The 24769-nt window shown below is 43.7% G+C and overlaps 1 protein-coding gene across 2 annotated transcripts in view; it reads left to right on the forward strand.

Moving 5' to 3' along the window:
- The window catches only part of Aoah (acyloxyacyl hydrolase), a 145023-nt gene that overhangs the window by 35836 nt on the left and 84418 nt on the right, over positions 1 to 24769 (forward strand). For both annotated transcript variants that reach the window (XM_048339460.1, XM_048339461.1), the window contains exons 5-10: positions 12429 to 12488; positions 17656 to 17726; positions 19405 to 19465; positions 20440 to 20510; positions 21515 to 21563; positions 23841 to 23889. In XM_048339460.1, the coding sequence (XP_048195417.1) occupies positions 12429 to 12488; positions 17656 to 17726; positions 19405 to 19465; positions 20440 to 20510; positions 21515 to 21563; positions 23841 to 23889 (361 nt within the window). The remainder of the gene's footprint in view (positions 1 to 12428; positions 12489 to 17655; positions 17727 to 19404; positions 19466 to 20439; positions 20511 to 21514; positions 21564 to 23840; positions 23890 to 24769) is intronic.

Consider the following 24769-nt stretch of genomic DNA (forward strand, 5'->3'; position numbering starts at 1 on the left):
TTTTCTGTATATGATACAATAGGCTTCTGCTTTAACGGTTATTTCTTTGTACTCATGTTGAAATGAAGTCAGTTGTAATACCTTACATTCTGACCAAGGCACACAATTTTGCTGACCCATAATATTAAATATCATCAGCCCATCTCCTGAGGGAGGAAGAAAGGAGATGGGTCACCAACTTTGTGCCAATTAAATTTCTCCAGTTCTTCCTGAGAAGCTGTGAGTTCCACTGCTTTCTGGAAGAGTTAGCTAATTTTTATTTTTAACCGAGGGACAAAATAACCACATGTGTTCAAATGGCAGGTGAATATTGTATTGTTGTATCCTTGCAATGGTTGTTTGGTATCACAGAGGGGGATCGTGTCTGTATAGAACACCAAGTGTGAAGGTCAGCTTCCCTCCCTGCCACAAAACACCTGAGAGAAGCAGTTTGAAAAGAGGAACAATGTCTTAGCCACCTGCAGTTTCAGACCTTTCAATCCACTATGACTCCTCTTGGCTCCATTTCCAGTCTCCACGGTGAAGAACATCGTAGTGGTGGAAGAGTGGAGGGGAATAAAGCTTCCCACCCCAAGGGGCCAGGAAACAGAGAGAGACAAAGATAGAGACAGGGAGTAAGGAGCCCCCTGCCAGGGCACACCCCTAAGGCTTTCCATCATCCCAAGTAACCCACTGAGTTACAGCTCATGGGCTGTGGGGGGCACTTCCTACCCAAAGCACAGCAGCCAGTGGTGGCGGCTTTACGAGTTCCATAAATATCGTCAGATTGCACGTGCCATAAGCCCACAGCTGTACAGACTCACAGAGTGCTCCACTGCATACTGCCCCATTTCAAATGGTATTCTTTTGTTCTATACACCCATATCTTCATTTCCTCGTGTCCCCCATACAACTCCCTTTCACCTCACAACTGGACAACATTTCAGCCCCTGGCTGTGGCTGGCAGGGAACTGGATTCCCCCTCAGAGCTTCTACCACAGCAAATGACCCTGTTGGTATTGAACCTAGACAGCTTTGATCTCTTCTGCCTGGAGATTTCCATGACTAGCAGGCACTCTCATCTCCTGACCACTCCCTGTGGGCCAAGAGGCCACTGTCCATCTTGCTCAGACCCTCTCCCACCTCATCACACACACAGGTCCAAGATGCAGGACACAGGCCTTATTATCCTCCCTTGCTCACAGGTGAGGACTGAGGACCAGAGGGTCAGTACCGCAGCTGTCCCTGCTGATCTGCTCTCAGAGATGGGCTGGGGTCCTTGCCACCGACTCACTGCTTCTGAAACTCCCCTAGAGGTCTCCTAGCAACAGCACACTGAAATCCCACCACCAGGAGAGGCCAGTGTTGAATATTACTTGCATCCTTTTTCATATTTTAAACCGAGTTCTTTGTACTCAGAGTTTGTGCTATGATGAAGTTGCATCTAATTTATTGTATATAACTTGTTACGGGGAAGAAGACCCTTCTCTTAGCTTTTGAGAACACGTTTTAGATGGCATAAACACTTTTTCTTCATCTCCATGTCATTCATACCATTCTAAAAACATGCAGGAATTATTAAGAATTATCTAGTTACTGAAGGTGGGTTTAATGTATGGATACAGATGTAAAAAATGTCAGCCTATCAAAAATATTCTGCATGACTCTCCCAGTAAATGCCCCTAAAGCGGCCATTATTCTAAACTCCCAACACAAATTAGTTTATTTATGTAAAATCCTAGTTTCATACTTCATCTAAGTGGAATTATACATTACAGAAGGTTCCCAAGTTAAAATTGTAGAAGGACTTCTCTTCCTCCTCCTCCCTTCCTCCTCCTTCTTCCTTCTTCCTTCTTCCTCCCCTTCCTTCCTCCTCCTCTTTCTTCCCTCCTCCTCCTCTTCTTTCCCTCTTCCTCCCTTCCTCCCTCCCTCCTCTTCCTTCCTTCCTTCTCCTTCTACCCTCTTCCACCTCCTTCTCCTCCTTCCCTCCTCTTTCTTTTTCTTCTTCTTCACACTAGGACTCAAACTCAGGACTTTGTGCTTGCCAGGTAGGTATTCTACTGCTGATGCACATTACCAGCTACTTTTGCCCTGGTTATTTTTGTAACAGGGACTCACTATTCTCCCAGCTGGCCTGCACCTCTGTCCTCCTATTTATGCTCCCTGCTATCCCTGAGATGACAGATGCACACCACCACATCCAGCTGTTTCTGTTGACACAGGGATCTTGAGAACTTTGTTTCTCCTGATCTCAGCTTCCCAAATAGCTGGAATTACAGGCATGAGTCACTTGCACCCAGATCTCACTTACCACTTACTTCTTACTTACCAATTATACAAAAGTAATATGCATAAACATTCTGAGTTTTGAAGTTTGATCTGTTTTGTGACTATTGAGTTAAGGCTGCGCCCTTCTTTGAAAATCAGGGCGGTGGCAGTAGGCTGTGGCTTCCAGTCAGCCCCCCTGGGTACCCTGCAGCATGTTTGTCACCAGCATTTGGGGATATGGTGTTTTCAAATCCCAGCCTGTCTACAGAACACCCATCTGCATGTGTTCACCAGGCAGCCAACACTGCATTGTAAAAGAGGCTGCGTGGGAGATGTAGATGGGTTTGCCCAACTCTAAGCTAATGTAAATGTTCTGGCACCTGGCAATAGCAGGGAAAGCTGTATTGTTGGGTGGGTTAGACGTAGTGAATGCGTTTACAATCTCTCCTCAACTCTCTTCTGCATTGGCTTATCCCAAACTCACCCAATAAAATTGTGCCTCAGCTCTCCATGATCAATCAACAAGTACTTTCCAGCGCTCACAGCGTGCTGACACTGCTCCAAATGGAAGGGACTAGAAGGTCAGGCAGGCATTGGTTTTGGTTAAGACTTTATTTTGGGGGCAGTATTGGAAGTTGCACCCAAGGCCTTTTGTGCTTGCCAGGCAGGCACTCTACCACTTGAGCTATGCCTCCAGCCCTTCAAAGAATTTTTGTTAGCACATATTGCTTATATAAGGGGGAGTTTGTGTGGCCTTTCCACACTGTACTATGTAGCCCAGACACTCCCCCTCCATCTCTTCCCCTTATTTCCCCTCTCCACTTCTGAAACAATTTCAGCTGGTTTCTCCTTCTGCTTTCACACAGGCATGTAAAGTACACAGATCATATTTATCTGCATACACCTCCTTGCTCGCTCCATCTTCCTCCCAACATAGCCTGATTTTGCTTTCCTGTCACTCATCTTTTATTGCTGTGTATTTTAATTAGCATGCATTTGTAGTATGAGAGGATTTCACTGTGATATTTCCATGCATGCACAACACAATGAACTTTAAACAAATTTACCTCCTCTGTGATTATTTTTTTTCCATTTTTAGTGTATTTTGATTGTACTGAGGGGTTTTATTGCCACCCCTTCCTCTCATCTGTACACAAAACAGAACAGTGATGCTGGTGTGTGTGTGTCTGTGTCTGTGTGTCTCTGTGTGTGTATCTGTGTGTGTGTGTGTGTGTGTGTGTGTGTGTGTGTGTAAAAGCATGACTCTGATTCCAGTGGCTCTTGAAATCTCTCTTTTGTGGGGTCCAAGTGTGACATGAGGAGCCCCCACTTGGGCCTGGAGCACCTTAGCTTCCTGCTACTTCCTCTAGGCGCCCAGGCCCAAGATTCTCAGGAAGACTCTTGTAGCTTTGAGCAGCCTCCTCCAAATCCAGCTGTGCTAGTGGGATCTGCTGTATTCACCAGCAACTCGAAGGCACACTCCAGTCCAACTTTACATGTTCCCACTGGGAAATAAACAATCTGACCTCAGGAATTTGCTTGTGTTTTCTAAATATTGAGGGTCAAATAAAACAGCAATCATCTCTCTTGATACAGGGACTTAGGTGGTCCTGGTTCTCTAGGTGTTGGGGGGTGTGGAATTACAACGAAAAGGAAACTGAACATTTTTCTAAGATTTGTTAAGCAAGAAATTGTGTTCTGTGCCTTCTCCGAATATTGCACTTAGTCCTATGAGCTCACAAATATGCTATCATCTAGACTTCCCCTAGCTCTATTTCTCTTAAAAGCCTTTTCATTTTGCAGTGATTTCAGATTTACAAAAAGCTGCAAGAATACTACTGAGAATGGACACCTTTCCTGAGCTCAATTTCCTCTGAAATCTTAACATGGTCAGAACAAAGGAAACTGACATTGCTATTTCCTATATATGATGACTAATACATATACATGGTGTATTTGCATTTGATAGTTTGGGTAGTAACCTAATTAGAGATGAGTAGGGGGGTCAGAGATAATCCATGTTTGTAACCCAACCCATTCTAGAAGCCAGCCTAGCAAAAAGTTCATGAGACCTCAGCTCAATCAATAGGCAGGAATAGCCACACACATGTCATTCCAACTATAAGGAATTTGGTCCATACAGTAGGATTATGGATCCAGTCCAATCTAGCCAAAGTCTGTGAGATTCTATCTCAACAGAGACCCCATTGGACATTCTTTTGGCTCTGCCCCTGTGTTCTTTGATAGGATTCCATCTTTATTTTTTTAAGCACTTCTTTCCTTTCTAGCACTATTAGATGACCCCAGCACATATTGTCATGTTATATTTTTATTGTTGTTAAATCAACCATTTCCCTTAGGAGCTTTCTTTCCTTTTATTGGAGACCGGGTACTCATTGCTACTGGGGTATCATTGCTTCTAGCCCTTCTTGGTGGAAAGCAATGTTAAAAAATGTATACCAATACACAATCACAGGAACCTCCATATCTACATTATTTCTGCATCCATCCTTGATGTGTGTGTGCACATGGGTGGGTATCGACACAAGTTCATGCATATGCCTTTACGTTTAACCTAAATGTTTATCTATTCCTTAGGAGTGAAATTAATCCCAAATGAGTTAAAAGTGAATCACAAAGAATAAGACTGCATTAGAAACAAGTAAAAAATGGTGATTTTATGTATAGCTTGTAATCTAAAAGTCAGAAAGGTAAATAATAATATACATGATTAGCAAAAAAAAAAAAAAAAAAAAACACACACAAAACAAACAAATCCTGTCCAAAACACAAAGTGGCAAACTAGGAAAATATTTTTGCAAGGCACCATCACCAAAGAATTGGTTTCTCTATAATTCAAAGAAATATTAAGAAACAAAAACTTTTTTAAAGGGCTGGGGATATGTCCTAGTGGCAAGAGTGCGTGCCTCGTATACATGAGGCCCTGGGTTCGATTCCCCAGCACCACATATACAGAAAATGGCCAGGAGTGGCGCTGTGGCTCACGTGGCAGAGTGCTAGCCTTGAGCAAGAAGAAGCCAGGGACAGTGCTCAGGCCCTGAGTCCAAGCCCCAAGACTGGCCAAAAAAAAAAAGCAAAAAACTTTTTAAAAAATGTGCAAAGATAGACTGGGAATGTGGCTTAGCGGTAGAGTGTTTGCCTCGCATGCATGAAGCCCTGGGTTCGATTCCTCTGTACCACATAAGCAGAAAAAGCCAGAAGTGGCACTGTGGCTCAAGAGTGCTAGCCTTGAGAAAAAAAGAAGCCGGAGACAGTGCTCAGGCCCAAGCTCCAAGCCCCAGGACTGGCAAGAAAAAAAAGTGCAAAGATCATAGATTATTAGTTTATGGGATAGGAAATTAAACGACCACAAATGTAAGGAACTATGCTCATTTTTGCTCAGAAATTGAAAATTAAAAGTAGATTCCATTCACTTATATAGTTAGTTCTGCATGACCCTTCGATAATCATTACACAGTAAATTATCACAGGAATGGAAAACCTTTACATATCAGAGGCTACTAAACTAAGCTGCTTCCTAAATATTTGAGGATGTAAATACTAAAAGGAGAGGGGACAGCACTAAAACACTGTGTTTAGACTGAGAGTTCACTCTTCAATCTCCCCTAAGCAATTCTATGATCTTTCTAGAGAATCCAGTATATATTCTTGTGATCTATATTTGGACTCTTGGAGAATCCATCTACTTAGATTGCTTAGTAGCCACTAAACTCATGGAGATATCAAATGACTTGGAAGAGCTCCAGAAATAATACAAAAGAACTGCATGTAAAAGAAATCAAACGATCCCAAGAAAGGTACTTTCTTATCTTAGGTTCACAGATATAAATATTTTTACCTGCTTTTGAGAACTTCAAGAAAGGGCAACTATCTGTCTCTTGAGAACATGATTCCCCCCCCCCACCCATCTCAAGAAAAGCTAATGACTTTAATGAATGTGAAGAGTCTAAAAGATCCTTTGAAGTTCAAAGTTTTAATCAGTAGTCTCCCAGCACTCCTCTTAGCCCTCCTCTTCACCTAATTATCACCCACTTGAGAGCTCAGATTGGAAATTACTTCCTCTAAATTCTTCTTCAAGGGTGAAGCCAAAACCTCCAGGATTCTACTCCAGTCTTTGGACTCCATTCCTCTAGCACTCTTACAATTGTATTAAGTATTTGTAAAAATTATTATTCAATGTGTATCTGCCAGTCGGGTATAAACTCCATGAGAGCATGGATTGTCTGGCTGTTTTATTTCTCAAATGTGGTATTATTCCCTGCAATTTCCCTAAGAGCCCAGCCTACCTCCTGTATCTATTAATTGTTCAATAACTACTTGTTGGATGAATAATATAGAAAGAATAGCACCTTTCCTTACTCTCCACAAATAATCCACATCTTAAACTCCAAGACCTATAAATGTGTTATCTAACATGGTAAAAGGAAATCTGGGGCTTTAGTTAAGGATCTTTAGGTAAGGAGATTATCTGGGATTATCTGTGAGTGTCTGATGTAATCTCAAGAGTCCTTATAGAGGTGAGCTTTGAGCTGAGAATGGTGGTTCCTGCCTGTAGCCCCAGGCTCTAGGAAACAGAGGTAGGAACATGGGCTTTAAGGCTAGCCAAGGCAAGACTTCAATAGCCTGTAAGTAACAGAGGATGGATCTACCATGAGAAGACAGAGAGGAAGAGAGCCAAAATCAAGACAGTGGTGGCCAGACAGCATACGAGCATGGAAAACAAAACAAAACAAAACAACAACAACAAAAAAAAACAGAAAGGCAAGAAAAGAAGGAAACAGCCCACTGCTCCAACCCCAGGTCTGGAAGGAGGAGAAGCCACAAAAGTAAGGCCCGCAGCTGTGGTTAACAACAGGCTGGAAATCCTAGTGGCAGCAGAAATCCATGGTTCTCACAGGACCCAAGTCCAGTGCAGAGATTCAAAGCAACAGCGACTCCCTTAGAAGAAATCAAATCTATAATGATCCATAGCTCAGAGTGTTATAACAGGTACCATCTTGAAAGGAAGCCTACTGATTGAGACTGAGCTACAATGAGGACCTGAAAACAAAATGTAGTAACAAGCAGAGAACATGGGAACCCGCCACTGTGTCTTGGAAGGAGGGGGGCTTAGTACAGAAGATTAGGGTCAGGCGCAGATGCAATGAGGACTTTAAGAATCAGAGAACTTGGGCTGGGGATATAGCCTAGTGGCAAGAGTGCCTGCCTCGGATACACGAGGCCCTAGGTTCGATTCCCCAGCACCACATATACAGAAAACGGCCAGAAGCGGCGCTGTGGCTCAAGTGGCAGAGTGCTAGCCTTGAGTGGGAAGAAGCCAGGGACAGTGCTCAGGCCCTGAGTCCAAGGCCCAGGACTGGCCAAAAAAAAAAAAAAAAGAATCAGAGAATTTGGCCTTGAAGGCCACCATGGTTGGTGGCCCAAACCTCTGTGGTAAGAAATGAATTCTGTCACCTGTGGATTATTGCAGAGACTGACACTGCAGTAATTGGTTCCATTATTAAAAACAAACAAACAAAAAGGATAGCCAGCATCTCTGATGCCTTCCACTAACGGTAAGAAGTCTGCTTTCTGGAAGGGGCTGTCACCAGAAAATGACCAGGCTGGCACCTTGAAGCTGACCCAACATGTCATCAGTGAGTGTACCCTGGGCATGCTGGGCTACTTGCCTGCCCTATGTGTGAGACCCGATTGCTTCTAGGCACACTTGGTTTAGTATTATAACTAGCCTCTTTTACTCTATGTTGCCTAAAGCAATGATTCTGAGAGATTTTGTGGCCTTGGCTGCTTCTCAGTAAGCTTCCCTAGGTTTGAGCAGAAACAAAAAAAGAGAACCACTTTGAAGCTGTGTTAGCAGTCTTAAGCAGACAGCAGATTTCTCTCTCATCACTATAGAAGTTAGCCTCTATCTATGGTAAACAAAGTTTAACAACAGAAATAGCAAGATTAATTATGTGAATGACACTAACACCTATGCAATGCTAAATTAGCCTAGAAGAAAGAAGAAAACGTGGCCAGTGATAAAATATATATGAAGGAGAGACATTCAATAGTTAAAGGAAATTGGTTTGAAAAGAGGGGCCTTTTTGCCTCTACTTTTTCTCCTTTTTTTAATCCCTGAAGAAGAAAATATTATGAACTTGACTTCATTTTTTTCCATTTAACTTAAACATAAATGCCACTAGAGCTGGAAAATATCAGAGCCTGAAAACCAAATTGTGCTTTGATAGAGCTAAATCCTAGATATTAGAAAAATAGCCACTCTAAGATCCAGTATAGCACAGCTATAAAAATAGACAAGCAAATTCCACTCAAAGGCCAGATGTGCCAATGTTTGATAAAAACTCATAAGCAGAGGGAATTCTTGCTTTTGTCTTTCAATTTAATAAGCTTCCCCTCAATGCCCTTTGTCTGTTCTTCTCAGTTGACTCTTTCTAGCCCACCTGTCTTAGTCATTTGCGGCCAATAGGAAAAAGAAAAAAACACAGACTGAATATCTTATAAAAGAATGGAAGTTCAAGATCGACAGGCCAGTATAGTCCTGTTCTGGTGAGGACCCTTCCAGAACATCTCCCTGTGTTCTTAGTGGAAGACAGATGGCTGAGTGTCCTTGTTTGTTTGTTTTTAATAAGGGAACAAATTCCCTCATAAGACCTCTTCCCTCATCACCTAATTTCCTCCCCAAAGTTCCCACTCTAAATGGCATCACATCGGGCTTAGAGCTTCAACACATGAAGGGTGTGGAGGGAGGTACAGTCATTGGAACCTTTGTATACAAACACAGCAAACTTTGTACTGCCCTTTGTCACAGTTAATAATGCCCTTGGCTCTTCCCATGGGCATGCAAGTCCCTGAAGAAAACGTATTTCATATCTGCCACTATATTTTTAATCAACATGTACCAATTAATTGAGTAGAAGGAGCAACATATCCTCATACTTTTAGAAAAGCCACAAATTAAATGAGCGATTGTTCCCTGCTCCCTAATGCCCCTCTCAGGCATGCTTGTCACTGTGGTCAAGAGAAGAAAGTTAGCACAAGGCACTTTCTGTACTTTTCAAATCTCCACTGCTGTCATTGCTAACAAAGATCCTGATCCCACCTAAAAATTACTCACTAGATAAACTCGTGCCTAACAGCACTATTCTTCCTTTCTTCCTTTATGCCCAAGAGTCCCAGAATTCTTCCATTTCACACTACAGAACATGCGATGGACCAATTTGGGAATGTTTCCAATTTACCAGTACTCTTCCTAAAATATCAGGGTACATGATACCAAGTACTCAAGAACTCCTGTGTATCATTTTCCTCACATGCTCCCCAAGGCTGAATGCATTTCAGTTGAAAACTTTGAGTGTTTGAGAAATGTTATTTCTACACAGTAGCTCAAGACCTTGAATATGTGAATGTGACCCTTAGCTTCCTCAGAGAATTGCATTCTTAGATTTCCCAAACTTTTTTCAACTTAAGAACTAAAATAAGTATTCTCTTCTTACCATGCCTATTAGCATCTCCCAGAACAGGGTGAAGAGCATGGGTCATCTGCAAAAGAAGTCTGAATTGCACCTGGACCATGTTGCTTATTGACTCTGTGACTTATAGCAAGTCATTTATTTACTCTAAGCATCAGTTTACCTCATCTGTAAAAAAAGGAAGACTAGTCACTACTACTTAACATATTGCACACTGTATTCTAATTATTATTACTGCCAACTTTATCTCCCCAGATTATAAAGATTGTATACCTAACAAACAAGTTATGGCAAAACATAGACTATGTACTCAATAAGTGATTTGTGAAATGACTAAATGGAATGAGTGACTACATGAGGAAATGACTGAGGGAAAGAATGTCTCTTTCTCCTTTCATTATTAATCATATGCTTGCTGCCCTGAAGTTCCAGCCACATGTCTGGCTTCTCGATACACAGAGCCAGCTCCCTGTCCTGATTATCTTAGCTTTGCATCAAACTACCCTTGCCCTCTGGGAGCGATGCTTATTATTTTCCAAGGTTTTGGCAGACGCTCTGGGGTCATAGTCTTTTTCTTGGATTAAAATGTCAGGCTTACTTCATTCTTGAAAAAGTGTTGCTAGGTGGCAAAGGAGCTGTTGTCTCCAAACTTGAGTATCAATCTTGGCTCTGCCTGCAGAGGAGCTCAGGTTAAATTGGTTCATCTCTCTGGCTGTTTATTTCTTATTTATAAGATGCAGAAATTTCTTCTCAGATAAGCTTCAAGACGATTGAGAAAAGAGCATAATTTGTGTAGGTTGGTGTTGTAATTATTGGAATTTTTCCAGTTGTGTATTAGTAATACCACAACCTAAAGTAAAAACACCAATTATCATTAGCAGTAATGTCTAGGTCCAGGGCCTGCCCTCATAGCCCAGAAACTCTGTTTTTCTTATTGAGGACACTGTAGAGGAAAAGAAAGCACCAGAATTCTGAAGCTGGAAAGGTCTGGGCGCAGCTCAGCACGAGACTCCCCACTAGCTGTGAAATCCCAGTTGAGCCACCTTGTCTCTGGGAATACCTGTTGTAAAGCAGGGGGACTGTAAGCTTTCTGGAGTGATGAGAGATCGAGGGCAGCCTGGCTCGCACTGCAAAGCCTCAGAGAAGCTCTCCGGGAAGTAAACAGTCCCCTTTGTGTTTCCCTGTGCTCCTAGCACCTGCACACAGCTATTCCACATCTGGAATCAAATCATGAACAAATTCACACAGCCCCAACTCCCAAATCCTTGTCTTTGTGATTACAGTAGCCCTAAGTCAGCCGGGTGAGGACCCTCCTCCAGTACTGCTCAAGAGTGGGTCCAGGAGCCCCTTCTGGAACTTTCCTCCACTCCCTCACTTTATCATTGGGTAAAGTCTCTGCTATTGTTTTCCATCTTAAATGAAACCCTGCAGCAGGAAGTTTATCACTGATGCCATCCGGAGTCACCAGGGAGGCTTCATCAAGGTGCAGTAGTGGACACCATAGAGGGTCTGACAGTAAACACAATCTGAGGGTTCTCTTCCTCTCTCTGTAGCACTGTGGCTGTACCTGCTCCCCAATCTCAGGTCTTCTGGGACAGGCCCCTAGGATCCCTTCCCTTAGTCCTCAGGGATGTGTTGGAAACCAAATAGCTCTCCTGTGCTTCATTTCCATATGGCCCAAACCACATCTTCCAGAAGGGCTTCAGGCTTCTTCCTGTCCTCCTCCCTTTTCCAATGGAAGCCCAGGTTTTCCTGCTAGTCACTGTGATTAGAATTTGGAAGTAGAGGGCCAGGAGTTTGGCCTAGTGGTAAAGTGCTTGCCTAGTATGCTCTGAGTTGGATTCCTCAGTACCACATTCACAAAAAAAATGGGAGTGGTGCCATGGCTCAAGTGGCAGAGTGCTAGCCTTGAGCAAAAAGAGCTCAAGGACAGTGTGAAGTAGGCACTGAGTCACAGGGTGAGCTGGGATCCTTTCCGTTCTCTTGACAAGTGTTCTGACTCCCTCTGTGGGGATGTTTGGTGTACCTCTGCAGCTCCAGGCCCTACTCCTGGACCCCCACCCCTCATCTCTCCCAGCTAGCCCTCCTCCCCAAGCCATCCCTCCTCCTGGCCTCTTGCAAACACATCAACACACCTGTCCTCAGTCCATTACCAACTGCTATTGGTAATGATTCATAATTCTTTATTCTTGCAATGTATATATACTTGGAGGATGCTCCTAGAAGCTCTCAGACCAGGAGGAAAGGATGTGGGTGTGAATGAGATGCTATCTACACTCAAATGGCAGTGACCAGCCTTCCCTGATGCTGGGGCAGAGGCCACTGGAGCCAGCCGTGGGCAGCCTACTGCTAGTGGGGCTCAGACAAAGGACAGGTTACCTGGGGGCATCGGAGGAGCACAGCTGTCACCAAGCAGAAGTGCAGAGTTTGCCTCTGGCCGACTTGAGTTATACAATGTGGAAACTGTCTCAGCTTTTCTGAATTCCCCATTTCCTCATGTATACCAGTGATATCTTTGAGGCCTGTTATAGAGATGAAACAAGACACTATTTTCAAAGTATTTGGCTCAGAGTTCTAATGAAGGCACCTAGTCACATGGCTTTGCCTTCTCTGTGGATTATCACCAATTTGTGATAAGATTTATTTTTTGAGCATGATGTATATTATCACCTAACTTTGCTTTTGTAGGAGCCATGGGAATTCACACTAGAGAAGGCAAAAGAAGTCATCAAGAGCTCACCCACTATGGTAAGCAATGCAGGGATGAGAGGCCAACCTTTTCCTTAGCCAACTGGCTTCTCTCCAGACCTGCTCCGACACTCCCAGAAGTCAGAGACTATTCGGGATACAGGCACACCACATGCTATAGGAACATGAGCTCCTTCCCACTTTCTTCTCCTATCTTCTCTCTCTGGCAGGCCATTTCAACCCCTGACATTTGGGGCCGGATAACCCATTTGTAGCAACTGTCATGTGCTTTATGGTGTCCTCCAGTGTCCCTGCTCTCTACCCACAAGACATAAGCAGCACCTTTCATCCTCCCTAGTGAAGATGACCAAACACTGTTCCTGCTCTGCCCAAAGTCCTCTGGGGTTTAAGATCACCCACAATTGAGCCATTGCTCTCTAGGAGACCATTCTAGAAGAGATGGTAGCCTCCTATTTGTCTACTTTTTAAAATGGGACCTCAGTAAAGGTGCTTGATTTCTCTGAGCCTCAATTTTCCTGACTGTGGGATAGGCAGCTAGACAGTCCTCTAGTGAGAGGACTAAGAGTTGGCAAGTACAAAGAAGCCATATCACACCTAGGGTTTACTAAGGACTCACCCTCACTATTAGTTTCCCCTGATTTGTCCTCTTCATGAAAACACTTTTATTCAGCAGATAGAGCACTTAGTTCAACTACCTCACTGTGGAGTTAAGTGCTGTGCTTGACCAAGGCCTCAGTTGGATTCAGTGCCAATTGGAAAGGGAACAGGAAAGTAGAGTATGAAAGGTCTGTGCTGGATGCCCCGGCAGTAAGGAATTATTCACCAGCCAGAAAGGGCAGTGAGCTTGTCCTTGGCCTCTCTTAGCTGGCCTCCCTCTTCATTCACCCTTTCGCAGGGCCTTAAGGTATTATGGATTTTGCAACATTGGGGAAAAAAAAGGGAGGAAATCATTTCTGTCAAGGCTTACTAGAGTTGGGAAACAAAAATTAAACTGTAGATGAACAATTAATAATTTTTAGCATAAATGTATCCTATATTTTTAGCTGGCAACCCTCAGGGGAGTCCCATGATTTTTGATGTACAAGGTAGATTCATGTTAAATGGCAATGCATAGGCCTTATACATAATGGATTAATCAATATCAAAGTTGGCTTCACCAATCGTTATTTAATTCAGTGCATAATTAAAGGCTGACAGTTGCCAACTCAGCTAATCTGCTTAAATTGTTGGATAAGCAATTGAAACATCACAAGAAACCTTTGACCACTGCCTTCAACTCTGAGCAGAAACTGAGAACAATGGAAATTTGTCTCTTACTCCTCTCAATGTGGGTCTAAGACTTATTTTCAAGTATTATTTATTTCACTAGCACAAACTCCCTAGGCATTAACTCAAAGGCCAATGGAGATTTTTTTCTTAAATTTCTGTCACCAGAATTGAAAGCCTACTTTGTAAGGCAGAATTCCAATAATTACTTGCAAGAAGCAAAGAAAAAAAATTCTACTGAACAATTCAACAATTAAAAAAATTCCCAGAACTCTTCCCCAATTATTTATCCTGCAGATTATAACTAGCAAGGGAAAAAATCAGGAAATGTAAATGACTCTTGAAAACTTCTCAGAGAATATTGGCTATAATGAATTCCACCTTAATAGCTCATATAGCTGCCAACATAGTCAGTGCACAGAAAGTAAGACGTAGTAGGTTACATATCTTTTCAGCACAGCATTGCAGACTGTAAGGCTCCAGATAGGTGAAAAATGGTGTATTACTGAAGAAAAGCAAACATTCCAGAAAATAGGCTGAATTTTAAGGAAGCCCCAAATAGCTTTTCAGTGGCTTTTGATATATCAAGAAGAGGCTAATTCTCCAAACATTTGTAGCACTGCAACTATGGAATCATCTTACTTTATTCCCACCTTTGCAAAATGGATTCCTTTTCTTCTCAAGCTCATCTATAGTTAAGATGAAGGCTCAGTAATTCACTCAGCATACCTAGTAAGTGAGCAAGGCCTCATTTATAGAGAGCCAGTCACTTCCAAGTTCAGAGTCCATCTGTAGTGTCAATAGCTCTCCCACTAGGCCTTCACTGGGCTGAACCTCTGGGGGTAACGTTCACACCACAGACTATGTGGGTACTGAATCCCATAGAGCACAGCCTGTACACTCACCCGGATCACATATCTATTTGCTTAACCATCATCTAGGAAGACACTAAAAATTACTGATGTCCAAACTCCAGCTGGACCACTTAACCCTAGGTGATGGAGTTCATGAAGAATGATTCGTTCTCAGGTTAGCTGTATACAGGAAAGTGGTTACTCTCTCCCTTTGAACTTCCGCATGTGCCATTTCCTCCTCTCCCCAACTTTCCTTACGAAAACCCTGTTGCTATCGTGCACATCCTGGCTGGGCGCTGGGGATAAGACACAAGTGGAAGCCAGCTGAATAGATTGCAGGTTCATGAAGATGCTACATGATACCAGCCCTCAGGGAAGCCCAGAAACTTCCCTCTTCCCTAAGGCCAACAAATGCATTATTTTATATCCACCCCTGAGTTATTACCGACCTCCATTTTGTTTCTGTCTAGCAAAGTTCAGAGGAAAAGGGCGGGGGTGGGGGGGGGGAGTAGAGAGGGCTGGCAGGTATGCCAGCCAGGACTTCCCGTTTAGCCTGGGATCCATCCCAACTTCCTTTGCAAGCAAATTGGAGAATGGGAGGATGGTTTGACAAAAACTTTCTTTCCCATTCTTCATGCTGAAAAGACCAGATAATCAAAGCCCCTGTCTGAACAGAGAGGCTCTAGGGCGTCCCTCCATGGGCTATATCATCTGTCTCCTACTCCCTAGGCCCAGCTTCTGCACAACGAACATGGACAGCAGCTGTGGCCTTCAGGCTGGGATTTCACAGGGAACAGCTGTGCAATTATAAAATTGTATTCTATTGTACCTCTTATATAGTCATTATAAGACTGCTCTTATCATTTTTTATGTGTTGGTTCTCATCAGTGTTAAAATCTACATTGTTATTAGAATAATTAGACAAAAGCCTTCAGACTAGAGTAAATATTAAAAAGAAGTAGGTCGCACATTCAAATTCAGCTTGACTGTAGACTCTGGGCCCTGTATGTTCAAAATGTCATTAGCATTTTGCACAGTTTCTTACTGATGTTTATTTTCATAGTGTGTCTAAAGTCCTGATCTCAGTTAGACCTTTTAATTCAATCTTCTAAACACCCTCTTTCCACTGCTACTGCTTTCCCTCCCGTTTTATATGGATGATTCCTAACGAGGGCTAATTTTTTTCCCTCATCACCAGCTCAGGCTGGGTGAGCCTTGGCAAAATCCAGAGACAGCTTACTTTCTTACTGGCAATATTACAAGAGCAAAGGATGGTGGGTGCACCCAGCAAAGACTCAATGATTACCAGCCTGGAATGGCAGTAGGGCCAGGGTTAGAAACTTTTCTTTTCTTCTTATTATTGCTGTTGTTGTTGTTGTTGTTTCATTAGGTACAAAGGAGGTTACAAGTTCATAAGTCAGGTCAGGAGTATAATGTTCCTTTGTCAATGTCAACCCTCCCTTCATCCTCCCCCATTTTCTCACTCCTGTCTCTATTCTCAAATTCTACTAATGTTCATAATGTACATTGAATAGAATGGCTGCTTACCTTTCCTCCCTCCATCCCTGCTCCTCTATCTTTGCCCACCCCTATAACGTGTTTCTACTTCCTGCTGTTGATTTTGATAAACAACACTTCAGTTGTTCAGAGGAATAACATCTTTGGGTTCCTCCCTTAAGTTACCCCCCCCCGACCTAAGTCAGTTTGGGTATGAATACATTGAGCCATAAGTTATCATGCATAGCTCTATTTTAGATCTAGCTTTCCACATGTCCCATTTATCTGTCCGAGCCTGGCTTAAAAACTTGGCTTCTTACTTCTCCTGGGCTCCTTGGACCCATCTTCTGTCCATTGTGCTACTCTCCTTTTGAGATACCAGCGTGAGTCCTTGCACCTCTGGGAGCTGCCCATCCTTGGGTTACTATGTAGATATGTACAGGGTCTGTCATATTGCCTTCTTTCACCATGTTCATATTGCTCTGTGGTTCAGGATGCTCCAGCCAGGATGAAATGCATCAGTCTTCTAAGATGCCCTATCTTCCTAGTACTGGGCAGGGGCTCCCTCTGCTTTCCCGTGCTCCAGGAATACCGCGAGTTGCAGTGCAGCCGGTGCAGCTGAGATTGCACTTCTAGAAGCTCCCAGGTGGCTTCTGTTCTCCTTGTCTGTGACCACAGTGTCAGCAGCTAGACCTAGAGCAGTTGCTGTCAGACCTCAGTGGGCATCAGAAAGACCTGGAAAGCAGTAAAAGGACAGATGCTGGGACTAACCATAGGGGGTCTGATTCGGTAGATGTGTGATGGGGGAGATTTGCCTCTCTAGCAAGGCAGCAGGTTGCATTCTACATTCAATGCTATGGAGTTTCAGTGTCTTATTTCATGCCCTCCTACTTCCCATTGATTTCTGGAGCATATTGTTAGAGGGTTCTGCTGGGACCCCAAAGGGACCCCATAGGTTCTAGGCATCCACTGAGACCACCCACCAGATGATGAGTCTATGCCTTGCACAGATGTGGAGGCACTCATCGGGAGTCCTCTGCCCCTGCAAAGCTGGGCAGGCCTCTGGAGAACCCTTCCCTGCCTCGTTTATATCCTGAAAACATTGCTAGTTTCCTTTATCAAAGGCAAAATCCTATCAATGCCCATCAAACACTTAGAGCCATGCACAAGAGGCTGGGGGCTGGTGGGACTCAGCAGTGTCTCTCCCTTCATGGATTAATGCTGGCTTCTCTCCCTTCATTGATAAGTGCTGGCTCCCAACTTTTCCACCTCTAGTCTCTTCTTCTAATCTCCTTCATGGATGAAAGTCTCATGGGAACCACAAGCACCCTAAGCATCCAGTGATGTTCATTTATCACGTAACTGTGTGGATGGCAGGCAGGTGAGGGGAAGGGGCAGCTTCCCCCTGAGGACCCAGCATGACCCAAGGTGCAGGAGGTGGGGTGCGCATGGAATGTGCGCACAGGAACAAGAGGCAGTTTTACATAAGAAACATGGAACCAGATACTAGGAGGAAGGTTGGAGAACCTGGACTTCTCAGTGGAGATGCACTGCTGGAACTAAACAATGTTCTTTCTTTGTCTTTCCAGAAATATCCTGGAGGTGCTTCAGATATTTGTTCACTCCCATTTTTGGCCAAGATCTGTGAGAAGATTAAATTGTACGTATATCTCTTACTTCCTTCTGAGCACGTGACATCTTTGCTTGGTCCTGTTTGCTGGAAACTCGTCTTTTTTAATTTGTTTACTGTTATTATAGAAATTATGTACAGAGGGATTACAATTATATAAGTCAGGTAAAGAGTACCTTTCTTGTTAGACAATGTCACCTTTCCCTCACTTTCTCCCAGTTTTTCTCTCCTGTCACCACCCACAAGTTATATAGTTCATCTTCCACGTAGTGTCTCCTGAGAACCACTTTTGCATTTGTTTACCCTTTGCACCTCCATTTCTGTGCCAGAATAGTTTTCTTTACAAAAAGAAACAAAGACAAAAACCACCTCATTGTGTTTTGAACCCAATTGACACCAGATTGAAGTGTGTTTAGTACTTCACAAAGCACACTTAAATGCAGCCTCATTTATTCTTCAAAAGAACCTTATTGGCTGGGAATATGGTCTAGTGGCAAGAGTGCTTGCCTCGTATACATGAAGCCTCTGGGCTTGATTCCCCAGCACCGCATACATAGAAAATGGCCAGAAGTGGCACTGTGGCTCAAGTGGTAGAGTGCTAGCCTTGAGCAAAAAGAAGCCAGGGACAGTGCTCAGGCCCTGAGTTCAAGGCCCAGGACTGGCAAAAAAAAAGAACCTTATTGTTTTCATAATATTTCATTGTAATTTCAGTAATAATAATGATCATTAAAAACTGTCTAGTGCTGACCAAGGACCTTGTGACCAACAGCCCTACCAGACAGACTCTATTGTTGTCCCTTTCCAATATAGGTGACCTTAAGTCTTAGCTTTGGTCTCACACCTGGTTCTCCTTGACCCCTTGGACTGTTTGAGTCTTTAGATGAGCTTGTTTTTTCTGCCTCTCCTCCATGCAGGGCTGCATTCATTTGCCTTGTGGTTCCTGGGCCCGCTGAGAGGTCGTTGATTCAAAAGACTACTTAGTAAAGCCCAGACAAGGACATGAAGTCCAGATGTTAGATTCCAGAAGAGCCTCATCCCACCCCATATTCTGCAGTCTTTAAGATTTTCCTAGCTGGAAAGTGGCCATTGCCATTAAGGATCCTGGAATAATGCAGAAGTGAGAAGGGGAAGCCTTCCCTCTAGAAATGTTGGTGGCTTTCAACTGAGCTGAGTTGGTCAGGGCATCTGGGTCCTAAACTCAAGAATGGAGGTGAAAGTTTCCAGCTGATAGCAAGTAAATATTCATGATTCTCAGAGTCAGTGATTGAGAGAGTAAAACATCAAAGAAAGACTCCCGTAAGGAATGTTTCAAAGGGCACCAGCTCAATGCCCAGTGCAGAGTTCGTCTACTGGCCCAAACCCTGATCTTGTACTTCCCAGGGATCTCAACACAGGCAGCCCGTGGCCTCTGCAATGCCAAGCTGATTATTCCATCTCCCAACATGGGACAAGTTAACTAACAGAGAGAAAACCAATCAGTTGTGTAGAGACATTAGAAACAGGCTCCACTCTGTACATACCTTGTCAAGAAACAGGCTCCAAATTTTGCTGTTAGATTAGCCCTCTTGTCACCACACACACAACATAGCCACATCAAAAAAAAAAAAAGCCTCTTATTTGCTTTTACAAACATCGTTTCTCTTGCTCCTTTCTTTTCTTAAAAAAAAAACAAAACCTCATTGGGTTTTTTTGTCTTCCTTTTTTCTAGATCTATAAACTACTCTGTGCCATTCAAAGATGTGGATTCCGACAAATACAGCATTTTCCCAGTATGTATTGTTATGAAGAACCAGATGTTCACTGAATATTAGAACACTACACATTTCTCTGCTTTAATAAGATAAGACTGAATTTCATCCGAGTGTATTATTATTATTCTAATGAGCAATACATCAATTCATCTCAATTCGATTCTAAGGCTCCTGGGCTATTTTATAACAATACCTAGGCCACCAAAGTGAAGCTGAGGCCCAGACTTTCTGCTTCCTCCCTATCCTTGTTTCTATTCCAACTGGAATTCTCCAAGATAGCTACAGTTAGCTTGAAAGGCAGTCTGAATTATTCTTGAAATTCATAAGCCTGTGTTCACTTACCTTTGAAAAATGTGTGTGTGTGCATGTGTACATTTGATGCAGATCTGTTGGAATGGCAGAGTGTTTTCTGAGAAACCACACAAGCAAATGACAGCTTACAACTCCCCAACATGAGAGGGATCTTCTGATGTTTTACATAGAGGACAAACAAACACTGCTGTGATTTGGTATTTTATTCTTTCAAGTCAGACACACAGGCACCCTGTGAGATTAACAGCTAGATTATTTCAAGATTGTCCAATAAAATAATCAATCATTTGGTCAAATAAATAAATCATTTTACAGACTGTGGACACTGATGGATCACAGAGGAACTTTTAGGAAGCCAAAAGTTCCTGCTGTTTCTGGGGGTGCCCAGAAAACACATACACACAAAAAGCCAGATGTGTACTTGTATGCATACATGCATACAAGCATCTACAACATGCTCACACATATAGACACATATGCACATACACATATTCCCCCCATACATGTACACAGCATAGTGAGTCTTGTATGCATGTTTCCTTTGTGATCTTTACTGTTTGTTCGTAGACTGTGTCTGAATTAGAAACTGCAGTGACCATGCCATTCCAACAGCTCTGATTAGCCTGTGGGTAGCATCAAAGCCAGACTGAGTCCCTCCTGGGTGTGCTCTTTAATTCCAGACACTGCGGGGCTATCACTGGAGAGGGAGAGATTGTAACGACAATGACAAGATGGCACACCCAGGCAGAAGGTAACTCTTGCCGGTCACTGATTTTTGAAAATTACCTCCTCAAAATGAGCCAGTAGACATAATTCCTTCCCCCTAGCCTGAGGAGGAGTCCCGCTGGTCCAGAGAAGGGAGCTCTGTTCATTTGCTCCCCACCACTCATTCATTCAGTTATGCAAGACAATGCTTAGGGAATGTCTAAGATTTGCAAAGCACTTTGCATCCTGTTAGTTGAAGATGAAATAGAAATATGTCCCTTCTCATGGTGCCAAGAGTCTAGTAGGAGAGACAAGCATGTGACCACGACTGTGGACATTTACATAGCCCCTTTGTGTGATCTACATGCAAGGGCGGAGGGGGCAGGAATAATGGCCTCTCCCTGCTGGAGCAAGAGGAGAGTGCCAAGGAATGGGAGACACATTAAACTTCAGTCCTGGAGTGGTGTTCATCCCAGCAGATCTCTGGCTTCACAAAACAGTTAGCAGGCGAGGTGAATGGATGCCCTGTACAGTACCTGCAGGTATGGAAATAGCACCGTGAAATCCCTTTGGGCAATTAGTATGCTAGTTTTGTAAGGGAGAAAATGGGTATGTCATCCTTCACTTACCCTGTGACCACAATGTCACAGCATTATGTTAATTAGATGCTTGGATATTTCAGAGGCACAATTGTAACATCTCAATAAAATGCATTTGTCCATTCTGTCCATTCATGCCTGCCTCCCTGACACAACTCATGAATCTAGACATGGTAAAAAGGACTGGCCTTCTCCAGGGTTCCCTGTGAATACCCCAAGGACTGGCTTTCTCCAGGGTTCCCTGTGAATGCCCCAAGAGGCATGCATAGAGGCTACAAGGAGGCCTTTGTGTCTCAACACACGGCCTCTTCCAACCCTCTCCCTTGAGGAACACTGATGTCTTCTCCTGGTGTTTAGGGTGGCATTTGTTGATTATTTATAAAATTAATATTCCCTGGGGAGTTCAGGATATCCCCTCCCAAACCAACACACATATTTGTTTTCTTCTCAGGCCAGCCAACTGGGATGCAGAGCAGGACTCAAACTGTAATGGCATCTGGGTAAGCAACTAGATTCCAGCTTCACTCCTCTTCTACTTTCTGCCCTCCCCACCTCAGAGCCAGGCCTGCATGGTTGATCATGTGTAAGGAAGGAGAGCAGCCTGTGGGAACTCCTGCTGCTTGGATAAGGTGTGTGAGAGCATCCCTGAGGATGGGGAGCTGAGACGCTCCACCACAGCCTCTTAGCCTGGCTTATGGCCTCCCACACCTAATTCCTCCCCTCTGAAGGATGACAGAGTGGGAAGGCTTGCGAAGTAGCCCACACCACTCTCTGAGCAAATCACCTACTGTCACTTGTTTGTTGCAGCCATTTTTTTTCTACTTTATAATCCTCACCCAGCTGAGGGGAAATTGCCCTGTGTTCACTCCATCCCTGACACCTCAAGGAGTCTAAGGTTGGGGTCTCAGTTCTCTATAAATAATGGATTTATGGCTTCCAGGGAGAGAATGGAGGAGGAAGGAGGAAAGCCACACAAATGCTTATCTGCAGTCAACAATAGCAATGCACCCCCATGTCACAGTAGAAGACAGACTTGATTGGAGGAAGTCCTCATATAGAAAATTCAAATATGAAAGTAGGTAGTTATTTAGAGCCACTAAAGAAATCCTGACATATTACTTAAATCTTGGAGAGCCTTTTGTTTTTAATTTTTTTTTAGATCACTTTTCTGACTAACTGAAAGTACTCACATGGAGACAAATCCTGTTGGCAGCTTGCCCTCCCCTCTTTACTGGAACATTCTAAAGCTCTCAGCCACTCCCAGCACTCACTCAAGCAGGAGTTTATACAAATAAGGAACCCTAAAGTTTAAGAGTCCTTAGCTTCTAAGGAAATAGTTGGCTTGTTGATCTGTCTGGAAGAGGAGGACAACATTTCCCCCCAAATAATTTCCTCTCTCCAGGACACTAACGGTCTGGGTGCCACCTACTCTGTGCTTCAGAGACCCTGTGGCTTCCAGGATGTGGAAATCATGGCTGATGACTGCCCCGCCCACAAAGTACAGTCCAACTGCCTTTTCAGGGGGAAGGAGAAGACATCTTCCCCAGAACGTCTTGATCACTAGAACACCCAGGCAGCTCTGGGCCCAAGAAACCCAAGCTTGGTAGTACTGTTGCAGAGCAAAGGGTGTTTAGCAGGATACAAAGATGCCATCTTTGTTCCAAGGTCTCATTGCTGTCTATGACTTGGGGTGCTTCTCCCTAATAGGAGGGGGCCAATGAGCACAGGGAAGTAAACCCAGAGCAATAGGAGAAAGAGAATCAGCTTTACCCTTTCTACAAAGAAACACAGCTCCTAGATCACAAAACCAGGAATGAAAAGGGGACTTGCTCTCCATCAGAGCCACTGCTGCCTGTGCTGCATCTGTCTGCTGGGCCCCAGTGTTGAGTGTGATGTTCATAGGCACGAGGCAGTGTTTCTCTAAGTGAATATAAAACCGAATGGTTCCTCTCCTTGTTAATGCACCAATGTCTTCTTGGTGGGGAGCCCTAAGACCAGGAGAGTGGGCACACTGTCCCCAGCATGTCCTTGGCAGGTGGATACTTTTGCCTTGGAACACTATTTATGTCTGTTCAAGGGAGAGCTGCTGGATGAACTTGCAGCTCCTGCCTCAGGTGTTACACGGGCCACTCACAGGCCCAGCGCCCTCCTGGGGTTTCTAAACTTGGCACTATTGTTGCTTGGGTTGGGTGATTCTTTATTGTTGGTATGGTCCTCCTAACTAAAGGAGCTTGTAACAGCCTCCCGGGCCCCATCCATGAGACATGCAAAGGCCCTTTCCCCACTACTCTGCTAACAACTAGAAATGTCTTCAGACATTACTAGTGTCCTCTGGGTTAAGTGTGGGGTGGGGGCAAATTGGGGGGCTATTTGAGAATTGCTGCAGTATAGGCATCAATCCTTAGATATTAGGCATCAGAGCCCTTAAATCTCCAGCTAACTGCGTGGGACTTCCCACGACATGTCTTCAGGTCACTTGATCATTGTCTGTACTCTGAGGAGGGAGACTGACGCAGCTCCTTTCTCCTTTGCCCTCCACAAGCCTCTATGGAGAAGACCCTGCCTCTGGAGTGCCTCTTATTCCCATCTGCAATTCCTCTTAGGCCCAGCCCCGTCACCAAGAGTGTTGCTATGTTGCATTAGAGGCTCAGGAGACATGACAGAGTTTTATCTATTAATTTGCCTTTGCACTTTTAAAAGCAGTTGGGAAGGATTTCCTGAAGGCTTTTCATGAATTTAAAAACACACTGCTAAATCTCTTCATTTCTCTTATAAAGGGTGTTGATCCCAAAGATGGAGTTCCATATGAGAAGAAATTCTGTGAAGGTAGGAGCTTATTTCAACTTTTGTTCCTTTCTGTGATGTGGAGGAACAGATACCCCTAGCCCCTCCCCCGGAAGTACCTGGGGTCTGTTTACTTTATGGTGGCTCATTTACATGTGTTTCCATGACAAATCAGAAAAAGACAGGAGAAAGGTACAGGAGGGGAGACAGAATCTATAAGATGCCAAACTTAATTGGCTTTTTTTACTTAAGGCATTGGGGACTTTAACAATAACATTAGAAGAGGCAGCAGGATAGATAAGGAAGCAATCAAAGTCTGGGACTTTTCCAAAAGAAGAAAAAGGGACCGGAGGAGAGATGATAAGCAAAATCTTGAACAATCTACATGTCCTTCTCCATACACTGCAAAATCAGATACCTGGGCTTGAACAGCAGGAAGGCCTGAGTCCTCACGATATAGATCTGAATGACTTGGGGGAGAATGCCAAGCTCCAGCCTGCCGATGCTGCTCCAAAGTAACTGAGCAAAAATGCCCCAATACCACAGACATCTGGGCCATAGATACTGAAAAGAGCTATGAAGGGTCTTAAAGAAGATCTTGGGATGCCATCACCGTTTTCTCCTTCTTCAGAGGCACTTGAAGCCTTCCCTCCTTCCTTCAGAAGCACTTCTAGGGAAACTATTCTAATGGTCATCCTGGGCTAAACTTGGCTCTTTCTGGGCAAACAAAACAAAACAAACCCTCCAACCCTCATGCAGTCCTTGCCTTCAATCAATTTATAGTGTAATTTTCCCTATGTTCTCAGAGGGGCAAGGAGGAAGGTGAAAAATGTAAGGTGCATTACATATTTGTGCAGTGTCGAAATATTTCTTTAGACAATTAAGACAATAAATAAACATGAATTAATCTGGAGTTGGAGTA

The sequence above is a fragment of the Perognathus longimembris genome, chromosome 2, assembly GCF_023159225.1.
Source record: "Perognathus longimembris pacificus isolate PPM17 chromosome 2, ASM2315922v1, whole genome shotgun sequence".
In the NCBI taxonomy this organism is placed as follows: domain Eukaryota; kingdom Metazoa; phylum Chordata; class Mammalia; order Rodentia; family Heteromyidae; genus Perognathus; species Perognathus longimembris.